General features: G+C 52.2%; 1 protein-coding gene across 1 annotated transcript; it reads left to right on the forward strand.

Moving 5' to 3' along the window:
- Positions 1 to 1220: 1220 nt before the first annotated feature.
- LOC100579487 (ral-GDS-related protein) lies at positions 1221 to 7642 on the forward strand (the record flags this gene model as incomplete). The annotated part of the gene is given in 8 exon segments (XM_030809098.1): positions 1221 to 1361; positions 1828 to 1968; positions 1970 to 1987; positions 3996 to 4168; positions 5522 to 5715; positions 5856 to 6184; positions 6951 to 7166; positions 7539 to 7642. Coding segments are annotated over 8 exon segments (1316 nt in total), but the record flags the coding sequence as incomplete, so codon positions are not given.
- Between the last annotated feature and the right edge of the window lie 1370 nt (positions 7643 to 9012).

The following is a 9012-nucleotide window of genomic DNA, read 5'->3' on the forward strand; positions in this document are numbered from 1 at the left end:
CTGGCCGACACCCCCAGTGCCATTTGTAGCATTTGTTATTCCAGCACCCACCTGTGATGTGAGGACACAGTCTGCAGCATGGCCAAGTGCGTGGGCCCTTCAGAATTGTCAGCTTGTGAATGCCTGAGAGCACCCAGCAGCAGGGCTGGCCTGGCACTTGATGGACCAAGTCCAACTCCCAAACTCAGAGGCAGGATGGCAGCGGCATGGGCCCTAGAGTCCCTGGGTTCAAACCCAACCCCAGACACTGAGAGTGTGGGTATCAGTAGCCTTTCCCTTCCTGGCCTCAGTCTCCTGCCTGAAGAGCAGGGATAACTAGACCAGTTACTGGGTGGATTCCCTGAGATGGCCACGCACAGACTGTAGGAAGCATCTGCTACTTTTGAGGCCTCACAGGGCCACACCAGGCTATATCGTCATCTGTGTCATAGTCTATCATTCAGAAGGGAGTCACTAACCCCTCAGCGCTGTCTCTGTGGACGCTGCCCACCCTAGGCTGAGATGAGGCACACGGTCTTCGTCTAAATAAAATAGGAAGGCACTGCAAGGTGCAATGTCAGAGGAGGAGGATGTCTGAATTTCATTTAATTTCAACCTCTACTGGTGCAGCATGAACGACGAGGCCCAGAGTGAAAGTGCCTCTTCCTGAGATCACACTGACCCCAGGCCCACTGGAGTTATATTCCATGCTACCTCTCACTCGTTCTTGTATTTATTCCATCTCTAAGTGTGTGAAGTATCTACAGGGAACACCACACCATGAGTTTTATAAGATTTATATCAAACACACCTCATGAGTTCCCCAGGAAGGAGATGCTAGCGTAACCCCCACTGTGCAAGCTGGGGAGGCCCTGAAACAACAAAGGAGTTCTGTAGGGTCTCACAACTGCTAAGATAAAGGCTGTTTGACCCAGCACTGTCTCCTCAAACCTGGGACCCTGGTTATATCCAGGTCTTCCCAAGGTGCTGAAGGGGCACACTTTTTCGTCATGGTGAACAGGCAAGGAGTTGACAGGCGGAGGGTGACTGGTCAGAAGCCCAGTGGGGCCTCCGAGTAGGTCTTATGGAAAGGAAGAGCTTACAGGATGGAACCTACAAGATGTGACCTCACTTCCTTGCTGATGGACCCCCAACCGAACTTAGAATTCTGGTAACTAGGCACCCGTAGTCTAGAGACAGCCCCATTTCCAGCTCACTTTGTAGGCGATGCTCGAGAGAACATGTTCTCCTGCTGTATCCCGACATGCTGCCGACCTCCTTGTCGCAGAAGAGACCAAAATGAGAGTCATTCCCGAGAATATAGATGTTGGTTCAACCCTCACCCTCGACGCCTCTGGCCCTTTGCCAGAAGGCACCCACAGGTAACACAGGGCCCGGGGCAGGCCCATCCAGGCCAGGCCTCAGCTGTGCCCATCAGGGCAGCCCTAAGCCCCTCCCCATCACCATGTGTTTGGGGGAAACAGGAGATGAGGGGCCTTCCCTGGACAGGAGCAGGTAGGTTGTCAGGTGTTTGGAGCCTGGTACGTATGTCAGGTTCACAGCCCACGCCATGCCTGGCAGGATGGGATGGTGAGTGTCGAGGACACAGTTTGTCTGCTCAGATCTGAATCCCAAGACCTCAAGCTGTCATCTGCCAGAGACCCCAAGCTTCTCTGGCTGGAGGTCTATGCAGATGCTCCTACGTGCCAAATCTTGTGTGTGTGTGTGTGTGTGTGTGGGTGGGTGGGGGGTGCCAGGGAGGAGCTCTAATGGGGGTGTCCCACTGTGGGGTCAGCCAGGCAGGCCACTGACACCTCTTGGCCCGGCTCTTGGGCACTCTCTTCGCAGAGCTCCACACAGCAGATCAAGCAGGAGCTGTTGGATGGATTCAATTTCTCCGTCTTCAAAGAAGGGCAGGTGCAGCACGCCACCAACCACGGCCAGTGCTGGTCTAGGGTGAGATTGGGCACAGAAGGGTCTCCACAGACAGGGACTCGAGAAAACCAGGGTGGGCCCAGGACTCAAACACGAATCTGGGGACTCCCTAGGTTCTGTCCTAGGGCTTTCCCACTTGACTGACCCACTGTCCCCTCCCAAAGGAATCTGGCTGCCGTTAGTCCCCAGTGGCAACTTGGTTACAGCCAAAGTCCCTTTCACCCATCAGAGGAAGTTCAGAGAAAATCCTTCTGTTTTCACTTTATGCTATGCCAGGAGTATCTCAGCATGTTGCCCCAACAATTGAGCAGAAGGGTAACACTGTAGCAACACACTCATACTGTTATCATTTTAACTCCCCACCTTAAGTGTATCTCCAGCAACAGGCAGCTCCGATGCCCTGCCAGACCTCCTCCAGGACTTAAAATCCAACACTTTTACACTAACAAGGTGGGTGGGGGGGCGTTGATTACAACAAAAGAAGGTGAAGCTACTCTATGCATTTGTCTTTAAAGTGTCATCTCACAGAACTCATCCCTGCAGCCCCATCAGGCAGGAGCTGGAACCTCGCATGTCACTGTAACATTCCTTAAGGGAGGCCATTTTCCACAGCGGGTCAGCCTCTCAGTGCTGGTGGAGCCTGTTGTGATAAAATTCCCTTTCGAGGCAGCCTTTCTACAAGGAGCATAATCCTATGTGTGTCCTAATAGGCTGGAGCAGTTTGCCAGGGCTGCCGTAACATGGCACCCTGACTGAAGGGCTTAACCACAGAAATCTGGTTCCTCACAATTCTGGAGACTGGAAGTCCAACGTCAAGCTGTCAGCCTGGGGTGGTTTCTCTGGGCCTCTCTCCTTGCCTTGGAGATGGCTGACTTCTATCTCGGTCAGCACAGGGTCTTCTCTTGAACTTCTCTGTGCGCTGACCCCCTCTCCTTGTAAGAACCCCAGGCAAATTAAATTAGGGCCACTCGAATGAACTCACTTCACCTGAATCACCTCTTGGAGCACTCTGTCCAGACACAGTCACGTCCTGAGTCTCTGGGTTTGAGAAGAGAAACATTTACATTTGGGAGAGGGGACACAATTCAACCCATAAAATACGCAAATCCCCTGCAGCAGACAGACACCCAGGAAAGGGATATCTGGGTGAAAGGATACACAGATATCAAGTTTCAACAGCTCTAGCCAGTTGATTTTCCAAAAGGGCTCCAGCTGGTCACACGGTCACCAGCAGCCTCTGAAGGTAGCTGCTTCTCTGAACGCAGCCTCCCCTGAATACTAACATGCTTTTAACTTTTTGCCAATCTGCTGTCTGTGTGGCAGAGAAAATCGCCTTGTTTCATTTCCACTTTCAAACATACATTTGCATAACTTTTCACAGGTTCAGCACCTGCCTGCGTTTTCTCTTCCCCAAGTCGCCTCACAGATCCTGGGCCTTGGGATGCGCTTCCTCCCACCCTGGAGTCTTCCGGCATTTTCCCCTTGGCCAGGGCTGGGATGGCTGTAGCTGTTTCTCCAGACTCATGTTCATGTTAAAGGAACAAAAACAATCATATCCCTTAAGTCAAAGGGATCTTCTAGAGCATCTTGTCCTGTGTGCTGTCACTAAAATGAGGAGGGGACAGGGCTTCCCCAGGCCCTTCCTCTCCATATCTGAGGGTGGCCTAGAGGGAATTTCATCCAGTCCTCCTGTGGAGGGTGCTCACTTCTGACCCGGGTGCTGCTGAGCAGCCATTTGACATCCAAAAGCCCGCGTCTCCTCTTCTCCACCATGAGGATGATTTCTGAGGACTTGCAGGGATGATGCTCTTCATGCAGGTTGTTGACATAGACGGTGTCATTGCCCCACAGCTGACAAACACCGTGACGATGCCTTGAAGGCAGGAATCGTTTTATCATTCTCCATCCTCACATGCAATTTTACCTTGAAAGCCTAGAACGCTTTTCACCATGGGCACCCAAGTTCTCCACATGCACAAGTCCCTGAAGGGTTGGTGCTTCTTGGTGTGAGTTCCAGATCCCGATCCTCTGGTGGTTCATGACGTTACCACTGACCCCCATGTCCCTCCTTGTCCCCTTAGTATGAAAACAAGATCTGCAGGATGCCAACTTTCCAGCCCGGCACAGGGGAGAAGCTGTTGGAGTCCCTGGTTCCAGCCTTTCTAACTAAACCCATCTCCTCCTATGCCACCTGCCTGGGTCCCTCCTGCGACTTCATCACCGTGCCACACTTTTTGGAACTACTGGTTAGAAGGTGAGTGTCCATCCTCTCCAAGGCATGGAGGTGCCTCTGTCCCCTACTGACTGTCTTGAAGATGCAGCTCTCCGAGCCTTGGTTGGCTCCTCTGGAACAGGGAGTAGTGAGAAGATGAACCGTACAGGGTTCTTGTAGGGACTGAATGATCCAAGACACAGCAAACAAAGGGGTTCCAAGAGCCTAAAACTCTGGAAAATCTGCTGGGGGTGCTGTGATTCATGTTTATTACTTTTCCCCCTCACCGAAGCAGCTCTCAGCATTCTGCCTCAATGGCCCATATCCCTCGCTGTTTGGAAAAACACATAGAAAGCAAGTCTACAATGGCATTGGTAAAGGATGTCTGAGATTCCTTCTGGCTGGTCTTTCTCCTTGATACAGACAGAAGAGCGGTCCCTTGCTGCTGAAAAAGGAGTCACAGGCCCACATCTGGAGGGGCTCACCGGGATTCTCCAATGCTTGGGATTCACTCATTCAACACATACATACAAAACACCTCATTTGCACATCGCTCTTTTTGTGGCTTGGCATAATTTCATAAACAAAGCAGATGACAATCCCTGGGCCTCGATTCTACTCAGAGTCAGGTGCTCACAGTAGACAGAATAAACAAGTCATATCTACAGAATGTTACAGGTGAAACCCTCATGGCCTCCTCTACGTATGGTGGCATCCTCCCAGATTCTGACTAGAATGACGGAGCCCAGCAACAAGTATAAACTGGGTGGATTTAGGGTTCTGAAGGGCCTTTTCACCCACAAAACATGGGGGAAAATATGTGGATTCTGGCTGGGGATAGACTAAAGGAGGCCTGAGGCTCATACTTCTTGTAATTCCCATGACAAGGCTGACATCTGGGGACTTCCCCCGCAAGAGGCAAATAGTGAGTTCTGTAAATAGGTCCCCTGCAAAGGAGAGGGGAGGCTGGGGTCACAGCTGGCCACTGAGAGTCCCATCCCCAGCACTGTGGCTTCCTAGCTGTCCCTGTCCTCCTCCACCACCCTCTGCTCCTAACCCCAGAACCAGGGGACCCAGAGCAGGAACTCTGATGAGCGACCTGCTCACAAATCTGCCTGCAGCTGCAGTCTTGAGTGCCCAGGTGGCACAGTGCTGTGCTCCAGGGCCTTTGGGAAAAGAATGTCAGTGGGAAGCCAGGGCGCACAAGGGTCTGTACAGCCCTGCTGCATGACCAGGTCTGCCCCTTCCACGACAGCACTGATGGCTTGGGGTAGGGTGGGGCTGTCCCCTACACAGGCAGCAACAGGCCAGGGACCCAGAACCACTCAAGGGTGCCCTGGAGGGTTGTGGGGGAGAAGGCCAGGCTTCTGACTCAGCTGTCCACTCCATCACCAGCACCATCAGCTCCACTTTGTTCAACCGGCCCCCTGAAAACACTTCAGTTTGCTATCAGCCCCCACAACGATCATCTTTCTGGATAAAGCTGGCCTTCAGGAACTTCGCCTGGCCTGGACTGGGATTGGAGGACCATCAGGAAATTGTCCTAGGCCAATTGGTGCTTCCGGAGCCCAACGAGGCCAAGCCAGATGGTGAGGGGGCTTGCAGTCTGGAAGACTTTCCAGGGGTGGTGTTTTGGGGCTACAATTCCCTTAAATTCCATCCGGCCATTTCTGCGCTTGCAAAGCCCAGTGAAAAATGACTGGTGTGGTGACCTTTTCTCCTTTTCCAGATCCTGCTCCACCTCCTGGGCAACATGCACTAACAATGCCGGCCCTGGAGCCAGCACCACCACTGCTGGCAGACCTGGGGCCTGCTCTGGAGCCAGAGTCACGTGCAGCCCTGGGTGCGCCAGGATATCTACATTCAGCACCAGGGCCAGCACCAGCACCAGCACCAGGGGAAGGGCCCCCTCCAGGGACAGTGCTGGAGCCACACTCAGCTCCAGAGTCCCCCTGTCCCTGTTCCAGGACTGTAAAGAACCAGCCCAGTGAGGAGCTGCCTAACATCACGACCTTCCCTCCCAGGCTGCTGGCAGAGCAGCTGACCCTCATGGATGCGGTGGGCAGCTAGGCTTTGCAGGCTGTGTCTCTGGCACCAGCTGTCTCAGACCAGCCTCTCCCTGAGGAGCAGACAATGCCCTGGGTCCAATTTCAGCTCCACTTCTTACCAACCATGGGATCTGGATGAGTTTCCTTACACACAAGCCTTCCCTGTCTGCATGTGGACAGCACAGATGGGACATCGCCCATACCAGCTGCACAGAGTGACTGTGCAGATTGAACGACAGGGAAAGGACAGAAAGCAGGGCAGGGCAGGTGCTCACTGTGGGGCAGGCAGGGCCATAAGTCACTCACCCAGCTGCACAGCAGGCTCACTACCCTCAGCGCTTATTAGGTACCTGATGCATGCTGGATTCTATGGCAGACACCCAGAGCCCATAGTTGCAGCTGCCACAAGGAAAGTGCACCGGTATGGAGAGAAGGAGTAGAGGGCTGATTGGGATGGGAGGAAGACAAGGCCCCAGGGTGGGCAAGCCTGAGCCACCTTCTAGTTCTTGGAGTCAGGATGGCCTGGGAGAAAATGTCACTCTCTCTTCCCACCCTTGCCGGGTTCTGGGCCATGATGCATTCAGGGCCCTCGGTGTTTGGCAGAAAACCAAACCCAGGGACTCCCACAAGTCTGGAGCCCATTTTAAAGCTTTCTGAGCTCCAGCTTGGTTCCTGCCAGAGACCATGGATGACTGTGAGCTCAGTCCTCGCCTGGGACTGTGGGTGACTCTGAGCTGGGGTGTGCTGTGGCCATGACACTCTCCTCCTCCCCCAAGGAGCTGTTCAAGAAGGTGGTGCTCTACGAATGCTTGGGCTCCATCTGGGGCCAACGACATAAGAAGGGGAATGAGCACGTGGCACCCACAGTTCGTGCCACCATTGCACACGTCAACAGGCTCACCAACTGTGGCACCACCTCCTGCCTCGGGGACCACAGCATTAGGGCCCTGGACAGGGCCAGGGTGGTGCAGCACTGGATCAAGGTGGCCAGGGTAAGCCATGGTTGGGCCTGAGGATTCCCTCTTTAAAAATGGGGAACTTCCTCTTTTCCCCCATCAGCTTTCAGGATTGACATCTGTATCTCTGGCCTGAGCCCTGCACATCCCCTAGGCCCTTCTTGTCAGAGCTTCACTGACCTTGACTCCCATGGCCCAGTGGTGGCTGCTCACTTCCGACCTGGGTTCTTCGTTGGGTTGAACTAAAATCCTCCTAGATGAGTGACATTCACTCGGCACCAGGTGTGCCCTCCTGAGGCTCCCCAGGCCTCTGCTTCAGCCAGGAGGGGAGATCTCAGCAGAGAGGGCTGAGGCTGAAGTGGGCCGGACTCCACCTCTGGACCTCACAGCTCACTCTTCCCTCTCCAGGAGTGCCTAAGCCTCAACAACTTCTCCTCGGTGCACGCCATCGTCTCTGCTCTGTGCAGCAACCCAATACATTGGCTACACAAGATGTGGGCAGGAGTGTCCAGGTGAGGAGGGCTCTCTCCACGGGAGCATCAGGGTTGACCTAGGGACCCATAGGTCTCACCATGTTCCCTCAACAACTCTGAAAGGTTCTTGGAGACCAGGGACACTGGAGGCAGGGATGGGCCGGTGGGTGTGGTCACTAAGCTGCCCTGGACTCCTAGGCAAGGATTTCTTTTATGTTGAGGGAGTTTTCGGGTATTCCTTGTTTTTTATCAAAAATGAGGCCGGGTGCAGTGGCTCACACCTGTAATCCCAGCACTTTGGGAGGCCGAGGCGGGCAGATCACGAGGTCAGGAGATCGAGACCATCCTGGCTAACACGGTGAAAGCCCGTCTCTACTAAAAATACAAAACAAAAAAATAGCCGGGTGTGGTGTTAGGCACCTGTAGTCTCAGCTACTTGGGAGGCTGAGGCAGGAGAATGGTGTGAACCCAGGAGGCGGAGCTTGCAGTGAGCCGAGATCACACCACTGCACTCCAGCCTGGGCGACAGAGCAAGACTCCGTCTCAAAAAAAAACAAAAAAAAACAAAGAGTTTTGTCAAAGCTTTTTCTCTACCATGTGCTTTTTTCTCCTTCATTCTATTAACGTGGTGTATTACTTTGACTGATTTTCCTATATTGAACAATCCTTCCATTCTGAGAAAAAAATCCATGTGCTCCTGGTATATAATCCATTCAATATGGTATAAGATTTGCTAGTATTTCATTGATTTTTGCATTAATATTGATAAAGGATACTGTAGTTTTATGTTCTTGTAGCGTCTTTGTCTCTTTTTGACATCAGGGTAATGAGGGCCTCATATAATGAGTTAGGAAGTGTTTTCTCCTCTTTGATTTTTTTTTCCTTTTTTAAAAAATTCGAGATGAGTTTTGCCGTGTTGCCCAGGCTGGTCTCCAACTCCTGAGCTCAAACGATCTGCCCGCCTCAGCCTCCCAAAGGGCTGGGATTACAGGCACCCGCCACCATGCCTGGCTTAATATTTGTATTTTTAGTAGAGTCGGGGTTTCACCATGTTGGCCAGGTTTATCTTGAACTTTTGACCTCAAGTAATCCACCTGCCTCGGCCTCCCAAAATGCTGGGATTACAGGCGTGAGCCACTGCAACTGGCTGGGATTTCTTTACATAGTCTGGATATTAACCCCTTATCAGATATATGGTTTACAAATGTTTTCTCCCATTCCATAGGTTGCCTTCTTACTCTGTTAATAATGTCCTTTGATTCACAAATGTTTTAAATTTTTGTTATCCAATTCATCTATTTTTATTGCTTTTCAATTCTGTTTATCTCTGCTTTAAGCTTTATCATTGCTTTCATTCTGCTAGCTTCAGTTTAGTTTGCTCTTCTTTTTCTAGTTAGGTAAGGTATAAA

Source organism: Nomascus leucogenys, unplaced genomic scaffold, assembly GCF_006542625.1.
Source record: "Nomascus leucogenys isolate Asia unplaced genomic scaffold, Asia_NLE_v1 000413F_799999_qpdss359500sc, whole genome shotgun sequence".
NCBI classification, from domain to species: Eukaryota; Metazoa; Chordata; class Mammalia; order Primates; family Hylobatidae; genus Nomascus; species Nomascus leucogenys.